Here is a 23,046-nt window from a genome sequence, read left to right as displayed (position 1 = left end):
ATTCATTTCCTGGATCAGTGGTTCTTAACCATTTGAATCCCGCGGATCCCCATTTAATCATAACAGAAATCTGGGAACCCCCCTGAAGCATTATTGGAATCCAGGAACCCGCACTGAGTCATTACTGGACGCCGGGGACACTGGCCTAAGCATTTTTGATGATTTGAACCTCACAACAATGCCCTAAAAATACGGAAACAGGCATTCATCAAACAAATAAACAAATGGTGAGATATTTTATTTATTTCACAAACAAATATATATATTTTTTTAATTTTAAGGGAAGGTTGGATATATTCTAAATTGAATTAAGGCCACTCATTGTCCATACTATATTCTTTTTGATGCACTTGCATTGATCTCACAAAATAATATGTTACTACTTAAAGTTTAGCATGTCATTCAAATTCCTTGACCTCTACACAATGTTTAAAGGTGTTCAGCTTTACATTTTTCTTCTTTTATTTATATATACTAAATATTTTTTTTTTTTTTTTTTGTTTTTTTTTTGAAACCGTTTATTACAATCTCGAATATATACAGGTATGGGCCTACAACCTTCCGGCCGGCCGCTAAAGTGACAGCAATTAGTGACATATATACAATAAGGCACTTGGCGTTACAGAGACGCTATCAGGAGGTCTCAACAATGTGGGCCACATGACTCTGAGCCCACAATACGGTTTCGTTTTATACAACACTAACAACAAAACACCACACCCGCAAGGCAACCCGAGAACAAGAGTGACAACATATGCTCCTCGAATGGGGGGACCCCAACCCTACACTAAAATCGAAGGAGGGGAAGGGAAATGGGTCCGGGACTGGGAAACCACTGTGCCCGGGATTGGGGGAGGGGGCCATCTAGGGGGACGGAGCTGGTGAAGCGGGAGGCAACAACGGCGGCTCGCAAATACCCCCGCGGTAGGCGTTCCAGGGGCCCCACACCTTCAGCCACGCCCCAGGCTTACCCCACGCCACATACACCACTTTCTCTCGGAACATGCACCAATCCATGTGTTCTTTCCAGGCCGACACTGCCGGGGGCCTCTGGGATCCCCACAGTTGAGCGATGTCACGTTTAGCGATCATATAACCCAGCGTCACCCATCGCGTCTGAGGAACCGAGTAGTCGGTTGGTTCCCACACATTCAGCAGGCATCTCCTTGCTTCAGGCACCAGCACGACATGCGTAACCGCTCGCAGGACCTCATGCACACCACGCCAGAATCGCTCCACCCTCGGACATTCCCACAGAATATGTAAAAAGGTCGCCAATGCACCGCACCCACGCCTACACAATCCATCCTCGGCATAGCCCATACGCAGAAGCCCTGGCCCCGTCATGTACACCCGGTGAAGTATCTTAAGCTGGACGAAGCGAAGGCGAGCCGGGATGGCCACCTCCGTCGGGGAGGCCACCGCGGAAATCCAGTCCTCGTCGTCCAGCTCCAACCCATCGGCAACCCAAGCCTCGCGGAGCCCAGTCAGTAAGCCCGATCGGTCATTAATCAACTTCTTGTAGATGAGGGAGATCGTGCTGTCCGGAACGTGGCCATCTAGCACTCTATCCTCCAATGGGGAGGACTCCGGGATGGCGGCCACGTCTGGGAAGACTGAACCCAGAGCGTGACGGACCTGCAGGTATCGAAAGTATTCACTGCCCTGCAGCTGAAACTCCGCCTGCAGTGTCTCAAATGTTTTGAATCCTCCCCTCGTCCAGAGGTCCCCCACTGTACTAATGCCTATCATGTCCCACCTATCGAAGCCCTTCGAGGTCCATAGGGAGCCCAACCTCTCAGACGCATACAACGGTGACGCCCGGGTCAAACGGTCCTTCCATCCCATAGCTGCATTGGCCGCGTGCCATACTCGCACCATGACACGCGTGGGTCCCGTAAGGCGGGAATCGGGTACCCTAGTGTAGAGCGCTCGATTATAATCGCCACCGGGCAGGAGCATCTTGTCCATTTCAAATGCTGGGTTTAAGGCGGGCCCGTAAAGGCCATGATTAATTGCAGCTAATTGGGAGGCCCAGTAATACCGCTTAATATCCGGGAGGGCAATCCCTCCGTCATACCACGGGAGCGTCAACTTTGCCAGGGCTATACGCGGCCTCCCGTCCCAGAACAGGCGGCGCTGCAAACTCTCCACCCCACGGAAGTAACGCGCCGGGACCAGATCCATCGAGTTCTGGAGAGCATACAAAAAGCGCGGCAAGGACATCATCTTGAACAATGCCGCCCGACCGAGCGGTGAAAGCGGCAAGCGCCGCCAGCGCGCGACGTCCTCCTTCAGGCGCTGGAGGGGGGGAAGCAAATTCCGCTCGTAGCGGGCCACCGGGTCCAGCGTAATATAGACGCCCAGGTAACGAAACCCCTGCGAGGCAATCTGGATCGAGCAGCCCCGCGGGAGAACAGGAGCCTCCCCGGAAAGCACATAGATGCAGGATTTAGCCCAGTTGATGACAAGACCTGAGTTACGGCCGAAGGAGCGCAGAACATCAACCAGGACAATCAGTGATTTACGCGGGGAGGCTAAGTACAACAGGATGTCGTCGGCGTAGAGGGACACACGGTCCTCATACTCAGGGGTCCAACGGAGACCACGGATAGAAGGGTGCCACCGCAGCCACTCCGCCAGGGGTTCCAAGGCCAGTGCAAACAGGAGCGGCGACAGGGGGCAACCCTGTCGCGTGCCCCGTCCCAGCACGAATGGGGCCGAGACTCGACCATTCACCACCACCTGCGCCAATGGGTCAGAGTACAGCAATTTGACCCAGCTGATGAATCCCGGGCCAAATCCAAATTTCGCCAACATCGCCCAGATGTACGGCCACTCGAGCGTGTCAAACGCCATGGTGGCGTCCAAGGACGCCAAGATGGCCGGCTCCCGCACAAATGGAACACGCGCGAGCACCCCGTGCAAGCGCCGCAAGTTAAGAGCTGTGTTGCGATGGGGAATGAAGCCGGACTGGTCTTGGTGGACCAGATCGCCCACCACGCCGACCAGCCGGTTGGCAAGCACCTTGGCGAGGATTTTAGGCTCCGCATTCAAGAGCGAGATCGGCCGATAGGATGTAACCCGGTCTCGCGGTCTCCCCTCCTTGTGAATAACCACGATGGTAGCTAGACGCTGGTCCGGCGGGAGGGAGCCCCGCGAGTGGGCCGCAAGGAACATCGCACGGAGGTGAGGTGCCAGTACATCCGGTCGCAGCTTATACAATTCGATAGGAAGGCCATTCGGGCCCATGGCCTTGCCCGAGGCGACCGAGCGTATGGCGAGGGCGATTTCATCTGAGGTGGGAGCGGCATCCAAGGAATCCCTGTCCTCCACTGAAAGAGAGGGCAGCGCGATGTCCCGCAGCAGGGCACGGGAGTCCTCCTCCGAGCAGGGAGAGACCGGAGAATATACCTCGCGGAAATAATCCGCGAAGCAAGAAACAATGCCTTCCGGCTCAGTAATTCGTACACCATCCATCCTCTCAATCAGCGGGACCACACGACTAGCTCTCTCCTTCTTATCCAACCACGCAATCAGTTTGCCAGCCTTATCACCCACATCATACAGTCGCCCCTGTTGCTCTCTGCTAAGGCCCCAGGCCGCCTCCGTGACGAGGGCCCTATAGGCCGCCTGTTTAAGGTGTAGAACATGCAGCGCCGCGTCAGTCACCCCACTCCCCAGATCGCCCTCCAATTCAGTAATTTCGGCCTCCACCCGGGTCACCTCCTCCTGTGCGCGTCTGCGGGCATGGGAGATAGAGGAGAGGGCCTCCCCTCTGAGAACTGTTTTAAAGGCTTCCCACAGGGAGATAGCCGACGGAACAGACCCCACATTCTCCTCAAAATACAAGGATTTAATCAGGTCAGCGCGGATAGTGGGGTCACGCAGGTACCAAGCATTGATTGGGGCTACCCTGCCCTCTCCCCTCGGGAAGACACCCAAGTGCAACAGGAGCGGGGAATGATCTGAAATACCCCGCGCCAGATGGCGCACCTCTCCCACCCTCCCAGCATAGGCCGCAGGGACAAGGACATAATCAAGCCGCGAGAGGCTACCATGGGCACCCGAATGGAAGGTGTACTGCAGCTGGGTGGGATGCTTTAAACGCCAGCAGTCCACCAATCCCAGTGTGTCCAAAAGGCCCGCTAACCACGCCTGTGCCCGGGGGAGGTCCCTAGGGGGATGACGATCCATAGTCCCAGAAGCCACCGCATTGAAGTCCCCCCCAATCACCAGAAGCCCCCCCGGGAGGTCAAGAAGGAGGCGTCCCAGATCTGCAAAGGTGGTGGACTGTAGCCCCGGTGGGACGTACACAGAGACAAAGACAACTACCCTGCCCTCCATCCTCCCCACCAAGACAGTGTAGCGTCCCCTCTCATCATGGCGCACCTCGTCTATTTCTAGCGGGAGCGAGGTCTTGATCATGATGCCCACCCCCCGCGAGCCTGATGTGAAGCCCGAGTGGGCCACCAAGCGAAAGCCACGGCGATTCATGGCACAGAAGGAGTTACCAATAAGGTGTGTCTCCTGCAGAAAGACCACATCAGGCGAAATCCGTTTCAAATACTGCAGGACCACACCCCGCTTGATCCTATCACCCAGTCCGTTAACATTCCAGGACAACAAAGTCAAATCCCTACCCCCCATCACATAACGAAGCCATCATTAGTCCCCCCCCGAGCATCTCAAAAACAACAATACAATAACGGGCTTGCCTTGCGGTAGAAACGAACCACACCCCACCCCAACCCACCCAACCCAACAAAACTCTCCCCACCCTGCACCCCTGCATGATCCCAAACAGCCCCCCCAAAGTGCAGTGTGCCTGTCGCCCCATAGATAAGAAAACTAACTAGTCCCCCAGAGGAGGAGGGAGATCCCCCAAGAGACCCCACACGACCTCCACAGGAGGGGAACTTACCCTAACAGTCAATAATGACAACAACGCAGTCCAGAGCAAGGCCTACCATTAGTCCCTCAGTCCTGATCCGGCGGGCCCTCCCCACCAACCGTACCCCCCCCACCCCCCCGGTCCCGATCTCCGGGCAAAGTGTCTAACCAGTCCCCGGCCACTTCGGGTCGATCAAAAAAGTGCGTGTGGCCATCTACCTCCACTCTCAGCTTAGCTGGAAAAAGCATCGCATATTTGAGATTCAGGTCCCTTAGGCGACGTTTAACACCGAGAAAGCTCAGTCTCTGCTTTTGGACTGCCGGAGTGAAGTCAGGATAGAAATTGATGTCCATATTATCAAGTTTGACCGGCCCTTGTAGCCTGGAAGTCTGTAGGATAGCGTCTCTGTCCCGAAAATTGAAGATCCGGGCGATGAGAGGCCTCGGAGGGGCTCCAACCTTAGGCCTACCCCCGGGGACCCTGTGGGCACGCTCCACCGCAAAGAATTTACTCAGCCCCCGAGGCTGGAGATGGGTGAGAACCAGGTCCTCAACAAATAGATCCGCCGCCTCCGCCTCGCGTCCCTCCGGCACCCCGATAATGCGGACGTTGTTCCTCCGGGCCCGACCCTCGGAATCCTCCAGCCGACGATTCATCAGGGCGCTCGCCTGGCCAAGCCTGCGCACCTCCTGTTGGAGGGCCGCTACGTCCGTTGTGAGGCCCGTGGTAGAGTGGGCCAAAGAGTCGACCCGGTCGTTTGTTTTAGACAAATCAGCCCTCACGAGGCCCACGTCCACGAGGACCGAGTCAATCTTCTGCGCCAGAGTGTCGAAGCGCTGGTCCACCGAGGCCTTCATTTCGGCGATGGCACCCATGACGTCTCGGAGGGTCAGGTCCGTGGGCAGAGCGGAAGCATCAGTCGGGCCCGTAGGGGACTTACGCGGCTCCTCTGGGGATCCCTTCTGGAGGGTGTAGCGGTCCATACTGTTGGATTGCTGGGCCGCGCCACGGCGGGTCGATTTTATCTTAGCCCGATCGCCATCTTGTTTTGTGGACATAGTTTCAATCCCCAAGACGAGTCAATCTCCTCAAGAAACGGGGGGCCGACAATCCAGTTCAAGGGGTCCAGGGGGGAGCGACCACCGCTCCGCAGGGCGGACCGCAGCTGGCGGACCGGCAGGGCACCCCAGCGAGACCACACCACCGCACACCGCCCCGCAACCCGACCTCGCCTGGCAGCAAGGAGGGCGCAAAAGCGAAAGTGAAAGTGCGGGGTACGCGAGTCACCCAGCCTTGCCCGCCGCTGTTGTTCACTTTGTGTCCGGATCGCCCCACAACTCCAGTACGGGGGGTCGGTATGGAGAAGGCCGCAAACCTCGAATCGATGCTCCTGACGGTGTCCGAGGTCCGATTTAAAAACGGAAAACGGGCGTCACCTCTGCTCGGGCTCACAAATACAGTCCCCTCATCTGGGACAGGATTCTGTCAGGATTTATGCGGGAGGTCGCGGAGGTCCTCGGGAGCCTCGCACCTACGCGGCCATCTTGGTTGCGCGCTAGGCTCCTCCTCCTATATATACTAAATATTATTTAATTTTCTAAGCAGTCACAGACACCCTGAGTAGGTTTCATTGACTCCCAGTGGCCCCTGGACCACAGGTTAAGAAACCCTGTCCAAGATTGTTGATTTGCTGCTTTTTCTTCATCCTGCAGTTATAAGAATTTGTGATCCTACTACAGTGTACCTCCTTGAGAGAGCTAGAAATATGCTGCATGGAACCCCACATTAATCGTTCAGCTCCTATTTTGTTTGTGGGTTTGAATGCACTTTTTGCGAGGAATACTATAAACAGAGGCTCCCGGAACAGGAAAAAAAGTGCTTTGTGGGAACAGTGTCCCCTGGCCCATTCATCCCACTTTTCGCTTTCTAATACATGGATCTGAGGGTTTTCTCCCAGAATAGTGCGATATTAATATTGACCTTCCAAAATATTATGGGCAAAATATTACAAATAGTTATGTATAGTTTTGCTATTCCTTGCTGCCTTGACTACATAAAAATGTTCATGGTTCATAGATTTGGTTTTTGAAGAATAGCAAATCTACACTTACCTAAGTTTTGACTACCTTCATCATATTCGGGCAGTCGATATTTCGGCCACTATATTTTGGTAGGTCGATATTTTTGTAGTCAATATTCTGACGTACAACTGTTTGAAAGCCAGGCCTGGGTCCCACTGCGACATCACACCACACCGTTTGGACAAGAAGAATTTAGGCATTCAAAGAGGGCATCCTTCTCTATCAGAAACAAATGTGAGCCCTTTTTCCTGAAAAAGCCAAGAACTTCAAAAGTGTTGCCTCATCTTCCTTAATCATCAAATTGAGAGACCTCAGCAAAGATGCTCCTCAGAGCATGTGCTCCTATAGCCCAGCTCTCTCACTGGTGTGTAGAAACATCATAACCTGGAGAGCCACTCTGTGGTAGAGTATGTGAGGGTGCGTGGCCTGGGAAGCACCTCTCTTAGGGCATCAGGCTTCTGTCTGCATTTGTTTTTGTTTTATTCCTTTCCCTCTATCTCTCAACCATGCCCTATTAAGCATACCTTCTAGTTTCCATGTCCCTCCCCTGTGACCGAGCTCAAATCAATGCACTGAGCCGTAGCCTGTGATTGGACAAGATGACAATAGATTGACCATCCGACCAATCAAACACAGCCCCAGGGCAGAAGCTTCCAGTCTGGAAACTATTGATTGACCCGGCACCGGGTGGTTGCTCCCAGAGGGACTGACATCGTGCATAGGTGGTGTTTGTCACTATGTGGCACAAGCGGTGGTATCGTTCTGCAAGGCAACCGGAATTGATCTGTGGGTAGGTTTAGAAGCCGGTCTGGATCACAATAACAGAAGTGGCGACTGTGGCTTACAATGGATGAGTCTTGGGTCTCAGATGAATTCCACAGAGCTGAGGTTGAATGATTCTGAGCACAAATAATTCTGTATCCTACAAAGTAACACGCCTGTGATGTACTTGGTCTGTATATGTGAGGGAAGTGTGTACTGCTGCTGTGCCTGCTCTGTGAGGGAAGTTTACCCTGCTGCTGTGCATAGCCTGCATGGCTGCTGCTGGCAATGCTGTACTTCATTTATGTTGGAACAAAGCTTGCATTGCTTTTTCCTGTGATTTACCAGTTGCGAGTGTTAAGGAAGCTTGCACTGCTGATGCATGTGAGGCATTGGCTCTGTGTATGAGGGTGGTTTGCACTTCTGCTGCTTGTGTACACCTGTTCTGTGTGTGACTGCAGGAAACTGAGGCTGCCTGTAAATTTTTGTATCTAACTTAGGGAAGCAAGCATTGCTGCTGTCTGTGCTGTGCCTTTTTGTCTCTCTAATTTCATTTTTTCTCTCTCTACTCCAAGCTTGTGTTGCTGCGTTCTCTCTCTGTTTTCTTTGAGCCTCTCTCTGACTGAAGTTTGTACTGCTGCTGCCTGTGTTGTACCTGCTTTGTCTCTCTATTTTCTGTGCAGGGGCATAGATTGTGACACCCCCCAAACACATGCATTATTAGCTTGGTAGTTGCTGCTAGTGGCCCTTAGTCGGCTTTGCTATATGTTTTTTGGTTTTTCTTGGCATCCTGATTTCACTAAGAGGTTTTAACTTGTTCATTTTTTGGATCAGGAACATCAAACCTAACGGCTGGCCGTCAAACTTTTTCAGTTTTAAATTTTTTTGCAAAAACAAACTACAAAGTGGGAGTTGTTTTTTGATAAATAAATATTTGACCCCCACACACCAGTTTTTTTCCACAGTGTGGGGGACTTTTTTGTGTTTTTTATGTCCCTCAACGGACAGTAAAAAAATCCACTCTGAATAGGGCTGATGGTTGGATTGCTTACTTACGAAGGCAACTACTCCACTGGGCTGTCAAAGGAAGTTTTACACTGACAGAGTAACTTTTACTCCATTGGCGTAAAGCTTGCAGCCCACCCAATTTAAAATCTGGCAGACGGATCCTGAGCTTGGCAGACAGGGTTCTCCGTCGCAGTTGAAACAGAGTAATTGTTCGCCAAACTCTAAATCATCCCCAGAGGCCCACCTAATACGGATCAGTACTGACCCTGCTCCTCGTGAGAACAGTCCATCCCGAACCTTGGTTACCTCACACATCCACCCTCTGCTCCACTACTCTTTTAGTTGGTAAATTTGAGATTTACACCCCTTGATCTCACTGACTATGCTGCGCCTATGTTTCTGTGTGTCTTTCTCTGATTGAAGTTTGCACTGCTGAGGTCTCAACTGTGTCTGCTCTGTGTTTGAGGGAAGCTTTTCGTCCTGTTCTGTCATTGAGGGATGCTTGCATTGCTGCCTCTTGCTTTTGCTCTATCTTTCTGTGTATTTGTGTGAGTGAAGCTTCCCCAGGAGCTCCTCATGCTGTTCCTTTTCAGCATTTGAGAGATGGTTTTGCTGCTTCATGCCTGTGCTGTATCTTTTCTGTGTATTTGTGTGAGTAAAGATAGAACAGCGACCCCTGCTTTACCTGTTCCCTGTGTTACATGCCCATATTTCCTACCACATCTGATAACTAAATATAATACAGTGGGAAATAGATTCCTCACAATCCCATGGAATCTGTATAACATGGCTGGACCAAAGAAAACATTAAAAGACACCACCAAAACCCAGTTAACTTGACACTTACTCACTGCACTTTTAGTGTTTTACATTTCACATGTTTGTTGACTGAAAACACTGAGTAAATTCCATTTTAGACGCTTGATACCTATTGTTAGCGGTGACACTCTCTCTGGGCTCTCCCTCTCTCCAGTCTGCCGAGGGGGACGAAGTGTCTTGGAGCATGCAGGCTGGGAACGCATACCTCCTGGTGTACTCAGTCACAGACCGGGCCAGCTTCGAGAGCGCCTCAGAGCTCCGCATCCAGCTTAGACGGATACGCCAATCAGAGGACATTCCCATCATCCTGGTGGGGAACAAGACTGACCTGGTTCGAAGCCGGGAGGTCTCTGTGGAAGGTGAGTGTGGTCTGGCCCTGGGACAGAATGAACACGCCCAGGTCATGTGTCCCAAACTCCTAGGCCTGCCTGGCCATGTTTCGGCCGCTTCTAGGATCTCGCTAAATCTTCAATGCACCTTCTTCTGGTCAAGCCCAAGCTTTGCCATGTATGTACCTGTGCAGGATAGTTACTAAAACCAACTCACAATCTAGTGTCATAATAAGGTTACAATACCAATTCTACTCCCGCCCCTGTTCTCTCTCCTTCTCCACCACCATCAAGCAGGAGCCCACCTTTTTGACAGTCCATATTGGTTCTTGCAACATTGGATCCATCTTTGCCTGTATGTGTGTCCCGGCCCTCTACAATGCAGCTTCAGGAGGTGCTGTTGCTCCCTATCTTTCCTTTGTTGAGTTTCAGCACAGGCTAATGGAGCACATTTGCCTGTGTTGGAATGTCCTGCAGTATTAAAGATGTGCAAAAAGAGCATGGCATAAAGATCATGTGGGCATTCCTTTGAGACCTGAAGCACCCTCCTCATAGCCTGTTAGGAAGCTGTTAGGCTTGGGTAAGCAAGCATGAGCACTCTTGCAGGCATGCAATGGGTAATCCTAGCAACCTGGCAAAAGGGCATTTCAACCATCCTCTCACCCCACCCTGTGGTACGCCAAGTCACCTAGATGCTGAAAAGTATGCTGATCAAGCTTGTTGAGCATAAAGGGCCTTTAACCACTTTCGTTAATCGATGCTCTATTTGTCTGATTACACTTTTATAAAGTTATCTATCCTTTTACTTCACAGCCCTCTCTCTTAGTTCATCAAATGTTCCTTCAATGTGAGCCTGCCATACTCAACTATAATTGAGATTCTCCTGTCCTTGATAAATGTCACCCAGCCCTGCAAACCCCTTTGCAAGATCCCGCACATCTATTGAGGGCCAATGCCTTCTCTTTGTGTAGATGATTCAAGTCTGCGCCCAACCACTAATGGCTGTGCACCATCATATAAAAGCGTCTACCTTACCATTAAAATTAAAAAACATGATTTTTTTAAATTTGTTTGTGAATTAATTAAAATATGTCGTAATTCGTGTATTGTTTTGTTGACCAAATCATTGAAATTGCTTAGACCTGGTACCCCGGCTTCCAGTAATGCCTTTGTGGGGGTCCCCGGATTCCAATAATGATTAAGTGGGGGTCCATAGAAGTCAAAAGGCTTGAATCACTGATCTAGAATAAAACAAAGAATAACACAGACTAAAGGAATACATAAACAAAGACAAAAGGCAAGTTGATGAGAGTACAGACCTAAAAGATTAGGAGAGAAGATGTAGCAAAAGAAAAAGTCAACAAAGGATAACGACTGCGTTATAAATCTAATGACCTGAGAAAAGAGCAGAGACGAAAGGAGTCAGAGGTGGAAGTTGCATTGGAAAGCTGCTGGTTGTAGAGGAACAGAAGTGGTGAGAGCATGGCAGGAAAAGGGCACAATTTACAGAGGTTGACTGCCAGGTTTGAGGCAGAGAGGAAGGTCTTAAATCTGAAAAAGCAAGATTAGAAGGCCCTCCATTAGACACAGGTCCTGACACATACAAAAGAGTAGATGGCTCAGCCCTACAAGTGAGAGCCTTCATTATGGAAGTTCTAGTAGACATGGTATGAACTCAGAGCTTTGGGCCTTTGCTGCTTCCAGGAATCATATTACGAGTTGCGCAAAGTGGTATTTCTGCCCCGTTTTGGTGGCAATGCATCTACTCAGGCTTTCAAGTTGTACCGAATCCATGCAAGTATTATCAGGAGATTCCACAACTGGTATACCATCTTCATTTGGTCACAAAGTCCACCTATATAACTATAAAGCAGGTGAAATATGTGACCGGATAAGCACCTGGATATTGAGAAAAAATCCCAGTAAATGTGCTGGTAATTCTGGGTGCGGCATTTTATTCCCCATTCCAGACTTTTCATCATCCACTAATGGGGTGATAAAGGTATATTGGTAATAACAAGCAACTCACAATGAAGTAAAAAACGAGTCCCAGCAGTTGCACATTCAGGTTGGTGGTCATGGGAAGGGGCTGCACAAATCCAGCCAGAGGTATGAGTTGTGACTCCTACCTCTTGTGGTCTTGCAGGCCACGGGCCACCATACCTTCAACTTCAGTTCCTTTCTCTGTAAAACCCTTTAGTTCTCCCCAGCCATCCTCTCTTGTGTTTCTCCCTTGTGCATAACCTTTTATCCAGTTTTTTTCTTATACAATTAATTTATACTTCTCATCTCCCCTCTTTCCCCGCAGAGGGCCGAGCCTGTGCCATGGTATTTGACTGCAAGTTCATCGAGACCTCAGCAGCCCTGCACCACAACGTGGCCGAACTCTTCGAGGGCATTGTCCGTCAGATCCGTCTGCGAAGGGACAGCAAGGAAGCCAACGACAAGCGCCGGTCCATCTACAGACGCAAAGAGAGCCTCACCAAGAAGGCGCGTCGCTTCCTGGACAAACTGGTGGCCCGAAACAACAGGAAAGTGGCCATGAAGGTGCGTTCGAAGTCCTGCCATGACCTCTCGGTCCTCTAAGCAGCCACTATGTCCATGTTTAAATGATATCCTGTGAGGGTCCTTAAAGAAGCTTCTCTGAGGTACAAATTCAGGATCCCCACTGTGTTCTTCGCATTTTGAATGAGTGACTATCTACACAGAAAATGCAGCGGATACCGATATCTTCCAAACTGTCTTCTTCAAAAGTATGCCAGCCGGAGCGAACTAAAGAATGGTGAAACACATGAGGCAAAGCTGCCAGCGTCATCAGAAGCAAATCTAGAACCATGAAGGTCCCCTGCCTTGAGCTAGGCCTCTGCAGCTCAACCAAGACCCTAATCCCTGAGGAAGCCAATCTATTCAGGAGACATATTCAAATCGACCATCAAGCATTTCTAAAGTGCTCTAGCGCTGGTGCCACTGTGTCCTTCTCACCATCTACTGGGGCGCAAGTGAATGTTTTTTCTGAATTATGCTTTCATTTTATTCAGCCCTCATCTGCTGTTGCCCCTTTAGAGAACCTTTATACCGGGGGCTTTTGAAGGGCGCTGTTGGACCTGGTGCTTTGAGTTGAGGGAATGGGTGCTCAGAGCTTAAGACAGGGCACAGTTCCATACCAAGGTATCCTCAATGGACAGGTTGAGAGCTGTGCCTATACAGACAGACACAGAATGAGGATCTATATGCCTGCGCAGAGACTGGAATAAAGCACACTTGTAACTATGCCAAGGTACCATAGCAACACTCTGTGGTCAGGAAGCTCCCGGGTTCCCAAAGGCACCCTTAACCTGCAGGAGATCGGATGTGGCCCTTCATGTAGGGTGCAGATAGTGAACAGCAGCAGCAGAGACCTCTTACAGGAAATGCTGACAATAGGGCAGTGTTCCCGTTAACAGGGAATTGTAACATTCTATAGGACCAGGACCAGTTACAGGCACTGCTGGCTGTCTACAGACACATTGATACGTCACAGGGACTGCTGGCGGTCTACAAACACATTGACCTGTTACAGGGACTACTCAGACACATTGATCTGTTACAGGGACTACACAGACACATTGATCTGTTACAGGGACTGCTGGACCTCTACAAACACATTGATCTGTAACAGGAACTGCTGGCTGTCTACAGACACATTGATCTGTTACAGGGACTGCTGGCCATCTGCAGACACATTGATATGTCACAGGGATTGGTGGCTGTCTATAGACACATTGGGCTCTTACATGGACTGCTGGCCTTCTACAGGCACATTGACCTGTTACAGGGACTGCTGGCCATCTACAGGCACATTGATATGTCACAGGGACTGCTGGCCGTCTGCAGACACATTGATATGTCACAGGGACTGCTGGCCGTCTGCAGACTCATTGACCTGTTACAGGGACTGCTGGCCGTCTACAGGTACATTGATATGTCACAGGGACTGCTGGCCGTCTGCAGACACATTGATATGTCACAGGGACTGCTGGCCGTCTGCAGACACATTGATATGTCACAGGGACTGCTGACCGTCTACTGACACATTGATCTGTTACAGGGACAGCTGGCTGTCTACAGACACATTGATATGTCACAGGGACTGCTGGCTGTCTACAGACCCATTGATATGTCACAGGGACTGCTGACCGTCTACAGACACATTGATATGTCACAGGGACTGCTGGTTGTCTACAGACCCATTGATATGTCACAGGGACTGCTGGCCGTCTGCAGACACATTGTTATGTCACAGGGACTGCTCTGCAGACTCATTGACCTGTTACAGGGACTACACAGACAAATTGGTCTGTTACAGTGACTGCTGGCCGACTACAGACACAATGATATGTCACAGGGACTGCTGTCTGTCTACAGACACATTGACCTGTTACATGGACTGTTTGCCATCTACAGACACATTGATCTGTTGCCGGGACTACACAGACACATTGATCTGTTACAGGGACCCTGGCCGTCTACAGACACAGTGACCTGTTACAGGGACTGCTGGCCATCTGCAGACACATTGACATGTTACAGGGACTTTTGGCTCTCTACAGAGACAGTGACACGTTACAGAAAGTGCTAACAGTACCTGGACAGTAACACGCTACAGGATAGGCTGGCAGCTTTACAGGAAATGCTGAAATCAAAGGCAGGGTTCTGTATACAGTGGATGATACAATTTTACTAGGACGGTAAACTGTTACAAGAAATAAAGGCAGAGGGGTCTGTTCTCTGTGTACACGCAGTGCCAACAGCATGGGAAGTTCTCTGTGTACATGCAGTGCTGGCAGTAGTGACAGTGCTTTGTGTACATGCAGTGCTGATAGGAGGGGCAGTGCTCTGTGTACTTGCAGTTCTGATGGAGGGGGAAGTGCTCTGTGTACATGCAATGCCGAGAGAAGGGACAGTGCTTAGTGTACATGCAAAGCTGATAGCAAGGGGGTGCTCTGTGTACGTGCAGTGCTGACACCGAGGCAGTGCTCAGTGTATATGCAATGCTGGAAGCAGTAACAGTAGGTTTCTCAACGCGAGCGGTCGCGACCAACCATGTCCGCCCTGGCTGAGAAATCCGACCACCCGTGTTGAGAATTCTCGCCAGGAAGTGGATTTTCCTCGCTCGTGCTCGACAACTTGACGCTGGCGATCGAGGAAAAAACTCTGCTTCGCGGAGTGCATGGTTCCGAGGCTGATGGCTCTGAGGCAGGATCAGCCTGAGGTCCACAGCTCCAAGGCGGGATGGTCCGGATGCCGATGGCTTTGAGGTAAGATAGTCCTGAGCCTGGTGGCTCTAAAGCTGAATAGTCCTGAGGCCCGCTGCACCAAAGCACAACGGCCCCAAGGTGGGCGACTCTGAGGATGGGCATCTCCAAGAGAGGATTGCTATGAGGCCTGCGACTTTGAGGCATAGTGTCCCTGAGGCCAACAGTTCTGAGACAAGATGGCCCCGAGGCCGATAGCCCCGTGGCAGGATAGCACTTGTGACTAGAAGGTGTTAAGCTCAGATCCTTCAGGATAGCATGATCCAGTAGTTAAAGGCTACAAATCAGGATGGTCTGGAGGTGGAAGGTTTTGGACACAACAGAGCTGGCGCAGTAAGCTCCTCTTGCATATGGTCCTAAGGTTATATGCTCTTTGAAAGGATGGACCTGACTGAGGAGGCTATGGGAGAGGCTGGTCCTGAGGAGGGAGGCTGACAGACAAGAAGAGCTTGAGCAGAAGGCTCCTAGGCATGAGGTGCAGAGACAAGAGCACCTCAACAGGGTAGTCCTGAGGCACGAGGCGCCTACTCGAGATGGCCCCCAGGCAGGAGGCTCCCAGGAAGGATATGCCTGAGGCAGAAGGCTCTTGGTCAGGGTGAGTTGAGGCTGGAGGCTCTTCAACAGGATGGGCCTGAGGTTAGAGGCATGTAGGTAAGAGGAGCTTGACATGGAGGCTTCCAGACAATAGGGGCCTGAAACAGGGGCTTCTCAGCAGGAAGGTCTGATACAGGCGCTTAGCGACAGGATGGAACTATGGTTGGAGGCTTTCAGACAGAAGGTCCTGAGAACAAGGCTCCTAGACAGGAGGGTCCTGAGACATGAGTCACTAACAAGGTGGCCCTGAGGCCAGTGCTCCAGCCCATATGGTCCTGAGGCATGGGACTCATCGACAGCACGGTCCTCAGGTGGGATGCTCTTGGATAGGGTGGGCTTGAGGTTGAAGTCCATTGAACTGGCTCATCCTGAAGCGTGAAGCTAACAGACAGGGTGGGTTTGAAACAATGGCGTCCAGATAGTGGAGGCTTGAGATGAGTGCTCCTAAACAGGAGCATCCAGAGGCGAGTACCCCTGGACAGGCTGGTCCTGAGTCACTGCTCCTAGACAGGAGGGGCCTGAGATGGGAAACTCCTCAGCAGTGTGGTCCTGAGTTTCCTGTATAATGAGCCGGTGAAGAGCTGAATCTGCAGCACCTTGTTCGTGCTCCAAGAGACGTGTATGTCCAGATTGGCAGAAGTTCATGACCAACTACTGAACAGAGGTGCCGGAGAAACATGTAAAGTTATTTTGATTAAATGTGTCCTCTTTTTGTATACTCCTGACTTTGTCATCCTTTACACAGGGTTTCAAACCCCAATAGTGGTGCTTTCATTATTATTATTTTTTTTAAGAGTTTTTTTATATAGCGCGAACTAGACCCGAGACATCGAGTATCAGATCGCTTTACATGAACACCAGTTTCGTTACATGAGAACACATTATTTTTTTATTTTTTTTAGGCAGGGGGAGAATTAGTGATTTGCCAAGAATGACAAGATGTTGAGCGTCGTTACCGAGACTCGAACCCGGTTCCCCCGCTTCGGGGTGGACCGCTCTAGCCGTAAGGCTACATCCTCTCCTCCTTTTATCCAAACCAAGGATGTCTGCAAGGGACTGAGAAGTATTTAAACTGAGCATGATATATACGGATGCTGACTCAGACCTACAGACCTTTGGAAGTAACATCTCAACCTGTAAGGCCAGTCTTCTTCCTATTGCAACAGATCATTGAGACAAATGTATTGTGTGAGAATTCAGCCCTGACTCCCGAACACCTCTCCTGCTAATCTCACATATATTGAGGAAGAATGGTGGTGGGGGTGGTGGGCATCATGGACCTTAACCCAGGGGATCTTTGGACTGTGGTCAGAATCCGTAGAACCCAATCACTCTAACTTTAAAACATCTGTCTCTGGAATCCCCGGAGTGTCCACATCTCTTCCATATTATATCCATATACAAAGTTATGGCACAAACCCCACGACATAACTTTGCAAGAATGTTGAGTTGTACCTCAAAGAAACTTGAGTAAATGAATGGAATGGTTTCCTTGAAAGTATAAAGCTAATCCCAATAGAGAAAAATAATCGTTAACCAACAATAACCATTGGATTGGCCTCTAACCTTGAGTTCAGGAGTAGCATGCTACCCACCACAAAGCGCTTAAACACCTTGTCAGGGGAAATAAACACTAAATAAATGCAATGACAAGACAATAAAACTCGATTTGGAGGTCTGTTGCAGTTCCAGACATTTCCAAGAGTCTGGTTTCTGCCTTTCCCCTTGTGTGGTTAGTGTGTCCCCAGAGGACATGTGTTTGCACAGAGATGTCTCGAAAGGGATGCATGTAAAAAAGGACGTTTTGGATGGGTAATCAAAGGCCCTATGGTTCAAGTGATAATGCTTTTTTGTGCTAATGAACTCATAAGAGTGAAACATGTCTGGTATTACAGCTATGTAACAACCTCCCTGCCCCCAGCGGCCTTTGGCTATACCAATCGCTCTACTTAACACCTATAGACAGTCTTCCGCAAGGCACCTGGCAGTGGACCGAGCTGGGGATGAAAAGGTGTCTTCTATCTTCTTCAACTGTCCACCCCCTCCTCCTAGGCTCACAGGCAGTACTTAATAGAGAGGGTGATTGCTGGTGGGGGGCACCGGCACTTATTTTTGTGGGCCGACACCTATTTTTCTGCATCAGGCATTTACTCTGAGCAAAAGACACATATAGGAAAGACGGAGGAAGAGAAAGACGGAAAAGTGGTACAAAGGGAGAAAGCTGCAAGAGAGAGCTGAAGGGGCAGCGAGTGCCTGTAAATGGAATAAAGAGGTCCAAGATGGCTTTAGGATTACGCTGCCTCAGTATTCTGTGCTCACACATTTAATTGCAGCAGCCGCATGTTTCAGAGGAGGGCTTTGGGAACCAGCATATTTTTATTGCCTAATTAAGCATTGCTCACACGGGGCTGTGGTTGGAAGTCCAGTCAAGATAAACAATGGAAAAAAGCCATGGTTTGAGTTGATTCTGGGGCCCGGGATCAGAGTCCATACAACAGGTCACTGATGACCCTTGTTCCTGAGCCGGGGGTGTGCTGAAGTACTGTTCTGCATTTCTAGTTTCGTCTACTGACTGTAAACTCATTCTCTGCTGACACTGGGCCGAAGATGGCCTCTTTTGGAGTTGGTATGATGCCTCTGTTACAGACTGCAGACCTAGGACTTATTCCGTGCTGTTCTTTTTAGGTCTCGCCTACGCAGAGCGCATGCGCTGATAGGAAAGAGACCTTTAGGAATCGGTACAGCTTTGCAGGCAAAAACGTGCACGCGTTGCACTGCTTCCAATGGCAACGCGTGCATGTCTGGCGATTCCCTTGTGGGAGCGAGCTTTTCGCCATGTGTTCTCAATTATCGCTCCTGGCGCCGCTCGCTCCCGCAAGGGAAATGCTTTCACTTTTGCCGACAGTTTTTTTTTTTTACTTGAGGCGCGCACGCTTGATTACTTTTTCCCTGCCGGTATTTTGACAGCTGTGTGCCTCTTAATAACTGCTGCTCGCCCAAGAAGTCAGCGCTGACACCCCTGAAACGGACTCGGTGGCCCGTCAAGAAAGGTGCGGTTCTACCTCTGAGAAACTACTAGGTCGACCCCTGCTGTAATGTATATGACAGTAGAAGTTTTTGGAATTGGGTCCACCATGGCCAAGCCGAAGGTAGGACTGTCATTGATCCTAACATCGATGAGGATATATGGCACCAGCACTTTAAGGAACTTTACTCCAGTCCCCTTAACGATGTAAGTGCGGTGAAGCTGTTGCCCTGCCCCTCCACTCCTGAGTCCGTCTGTGATATTCCCCTATGCACTATGAGCGAGGTTACCGAAACTCCAGCCAAATAAAGCCCCCGGACTGGATAGAATTCCCAGGGATTTATATAAAAGTGAACAAGTAGTTTGGGCTCCATACTTATTAGCACTATTTAATGCAATTTTGTATGGCCTACCTGCACCAGCAACATGGGCTGGCGCTGAGATCGTTTCCAATTTTTAAAAAGGGATCGCCAATCGAACCAGCGAACTACAGGCCTATTAGCCTTATAGATTTGTCCCAAAAAATCTTTGGGAGGGTTTTGCTGGCGAGATTGCAGGATTGGATTGAAGATTCGGATGTCCTGACCCTGCTGCAAGCAGGCTTTAGAGCCAAGATCTCAACAATTGACCAGTTATTTAGACTGCAGCTAATATACTGGAAACATGTGGTCTTGGAAAAAGGGAGTTTATACCTTACCTTCGTGGACTTAAAATCTGTGTTTGACCTGGTTGACCGTGACCAGCTGTGGAAGATCCTGCTGTACATGGGAGTTCCACCCTACTTATGTCTCCAATTCAAACGCCTCCACGAGGGCACATATGCCAGAGTCAGATTTGGCAAGAATGGTCAACTGACAGCCCCCTTCCCTGTTGGTAAGGGGGTGAGGCAAGGCTGCGTTCTTGCTCCTACTCTTTTCTCCCTCTTCCTAAACGGCCTAGTTAATGACCTCTTGGCCGCAAACGATCTGGATTCACCCAAATTGTCGTCCCGCAAGTTTACTGCACTAATGTTTGCGGACGATACCCTGCTCCTCTCGAAGTCCCCGATGGGGATGCAACGATTATTAAATGAATTTAGTGAGTTCTGCAAAAAAAGGAATCTTGTGGTTAATATAAATAAAACTAACTATATGGCTTTTAATTCAGCACATACTAACTTCCCTGTTCCCAATTTTAATAATATACCGCTAGAGCGGGTCCAGACCTTTGAATACCTGGGTGTCTCCCTAAACGACAAAATGGGTTGGGGTACCCAAGCGACAGGGCGAACCTGAAACTAACCCAAGCAATAGGTGGTATATTGAAAGTTCAGAATAGTTGTACCCAAAAGATCATAAGTCCCCCGCTTGAAATATATAGAGTGCAAGTGTGGTCGGCTTCACTATACGGGGCAGAACTCTGGGGACATTGCCCAAAGCATGCATTGACCCTAACTGAAAATAAGTTCATTAGGCAAATCATGGCGCTTCCAGTAAGTACCCCGTTAGTTCCTTTTTAGAATGGACTTGGGTATCCGCCCAGTGATTTTGAGTCGCCCATTGCTTTACTGGCGTCGACTATGGAGCACGCCTGAGCTGAGACACTACAGGGAGGAACTCAAAGTGGTAATGCTTATACCGGGCGCTGTTAGAGGTATACCCTGGTTGTCTTTTGTGAGGGACTCTTTGCGCGACATGGGAAGGGGGCATCTATGGGATGCACCGGAAGAATCGTGTCTAACTACTTCCAAAAACTGTTTGGCAAGATCATTGAAAGAGTACCAGCTGAATAAACTAATTGGGGCCACCAGAGTAAATAGTCTAACCTATGCCTTCCTGGATTTGAAGCTAGATTACCAGTTTGAGCAGGTGTTAGACATAATACAGCCAGTGCTAGCCAAGAAGTTGTTCCTCCAATTTAGGTATGGAACCCTTCCACTTCTGATAAAAACAAATAAGTGGGTAGGGGACCTGCCTAGCCTTTGTCCTGGATGTCGCAGGGAGGAGGAATCAGAGATTCATGTATTATTCTTTTGTCCGATAATGAACAACAATATCACAAATGGTGTAATTTAAGAAAGGCGGTTTAGACAGAGCATGTCAAAGACCATTGCAAACCGGAAAAAGGAGAACTCTTAGTCATTGAATTTAAAGAAGTGCACAAGGCATCATATATTTACATGTAGTCAGGGACAGTTGTATCAGCACTGTGAGCAAGGTAATGCAGAAAAACAACCCGACATTGAACTTGGTGCTATAAAGTGCAAGTGGCAAAACAAGTGGCGACGCAAGTGACAATGTGTGTGACAGCGAACACGGCGCAAAGTGCAACTGTATATGTACAGTGAAGGATGGTTCAAAAATTGCTTTCAATAGATTATACAGTTATTTGGTTGAACCAAAGGAGCAATGCGCTAAGGTGTGGCGCTGAATAGTCGACGGCGTTTCGATCCTTGTGAATCAGGATCATCCTCAGGACCAGGTTGTTAATTTGAACAAGTGCTGGAGGGGTGCAACCGCGGGGGAAGAGCCAAGGGGGTCATCAATTAATGGGCCGGTAAGAGGTCCAAGGGCCCGTGGTATTCGAATGTCAGGGCGAGCGGTTGGGGAGCACGACCGTGCTGGAATCGCAGGTCGGAGTGTCCCAGGCGTCTCGGGGGATCCGTGCCGGTATGAGGCGCTGACAGAGCGGGGTTGCGCAATAAATGCGGACAGCGGGGTGCCGGTGCTGGCGACTCTCCGAGGCAGTGAAAGCCAGATTCTTTTGTCCGGCATATAAACAGTCTAGGTCTAAATGGATCCTACAACTCTGCAAAAATTTGGGAATAAGGGAATTTCGCCAATTTTATAGAATTCTCAAATCTGATATGAATCCACTTTTTGTTGTTGCAATTTCGAAATTCCTTTTGGCCATGTGGATCAAAAGAAAGTATCTGTTAAAAGTACAAAATAGTTAACATCGATATTCTATTTTGCCGCAATTATAGAGCGCAATGCTACTGTTGTAACTATTACATGTGAAATAGATCAAGCTCTTCCCACTGGCCACACTGGCAATCAAAGATACTTCCAACGAGGAATGGCTTAATGATATTTTAAAGTTTTTATATTAATTTATAGTATTAAATTCCTATTTGTAACTATTGGTAACAACGATAAAGTATCTTTTATTCTGCCCTCCTGAAGCCCTGGCATCTATAACTATGTAGATACAACCCTGTTGATACTATCCCTTTTTTACTTGATTGGAGTATGTTTTTTTTAATGCTGTAAAAAAGAAATCTGTACTTTTATGGCTGGAATAGCCGCAATAAAGTAATATTGATTGATTGTAATGTATATGCAGACACTGTGAAAGCACCCCGACCTTTCGCCCCGTGCACGTTCCTCGGAGATGTCACTATCACAATGGCCTCGGAATGCCAAGCAGCGATAGGGCTTTGCAGCACCGGCTTGCGAAGCCCATTCGCCCTCGCAGAAATTTAACATCTTAAACAAGAGTTCTGCACCCCAGCCTCACTCTTTCCTGCATTTGGACTACTTCACTTTCGCCGCCCAATTGTAGAACCCCATTGGCCCAACAGTGAGCAGGTCCCAGCCAGCCTCTCACGCGCCTCCCCACCGCGGACACCAGAGCAAACAAAAGGCTCATTCTGGTTTCAGCACCCGACCTATGACCTCTTTCTCCCCTCATTCCCAAGCCCGGTTTCTCCGCCATGCTGCATTGGGGGTGGGGTATAACTCACCCAATCAATCAATCAATCAATCAATCAATCATAGCATTTGTAAAGCGCACTACTCACCCGTGAGGGTCTCAAGGCGCTCCTCCTTCTTCCTTCTTCTGGCCCGTCATGGGCGCTAGCAGCGGCCTAGAACTCCCCCTATGCAATTAATGCTACGACTGAGACAGTGAGAGGCCTATACAGCCCCATGTTCACTTAGTGCCCGTGTGCCACGCCTCACCTCGAGGATCCTGCGGGGCAGCCCTGCCATCTTGTCGCAATACAGAACTCCGGATCTGACTCTGCGCTGGCACGCATAAGTGGAACGTCATCACTGACACCCACTGGTCGCGATATGCTGGGAAATGGAGTTCTGGGCAGTCTGCTGTATTTCATAAGCAAAGGCAGACCTTCACCGGGTATCGGTAAAGAAAGTGTGTCACTACGAGAGACAATTTACAGTTTAGGCTGAGTAGAAGTATTACAAGTATATTAGCATGTGGCTGTTAAGTCACATGGGGCTTTTCCCTGACTTCGAAA

The 23,046-nt window shown here is 49.6% G+C and overlaps 1 protein-coding gene across 1 annotated transcript in view; it reads left to right on the top strand.

Moving 5' to 3' along the window:
* The window catches only part of REM1 (RRAD and GEM like GTPase 1), a 79,781-nt gene extending 63,282 nt beyond the window's left edge, over nucleotides 1–16,499 (top strand). The window contains exons 4-5 of the mRNA XM_085619539.1: nucleotides 9,719–9,923; nucleotides 12,202–16,499. Coding sequence (XP_085475665.1) covers nucleotides 9,719–9,923; nucleotides 12,202–12,479 — 483 coding nt within the window. The 3' untranslated portion in view covers nucleotides 12,480–16,499. The remainder of the gene's footprint in view (nucleotides 1–9,718; nucleotides 9,924–12,201) is intronic.
* Nucleotides 16,500–23,046: the final 6,547 nt, after the last annotated feature.

The sequence above is a fragment of the Triturus cristatus genome, chromosome 7 (assembly GCF_964204655.1).
Source record: "Triturus cristatus chromosome 7, aTriCri1.1, whole genome shotgun sequence".
In the NCBI taxonomy this organism is placed as follows: domain Eukaryota; kingdom Metazoa; phylum Chordata; class Amphibia; order Caudata; family Salamandridae; genus Triturus; species Triturus cristatus.
This window is presented reverse-complemented; position numbering and strand designations above follow the sequence as displayed.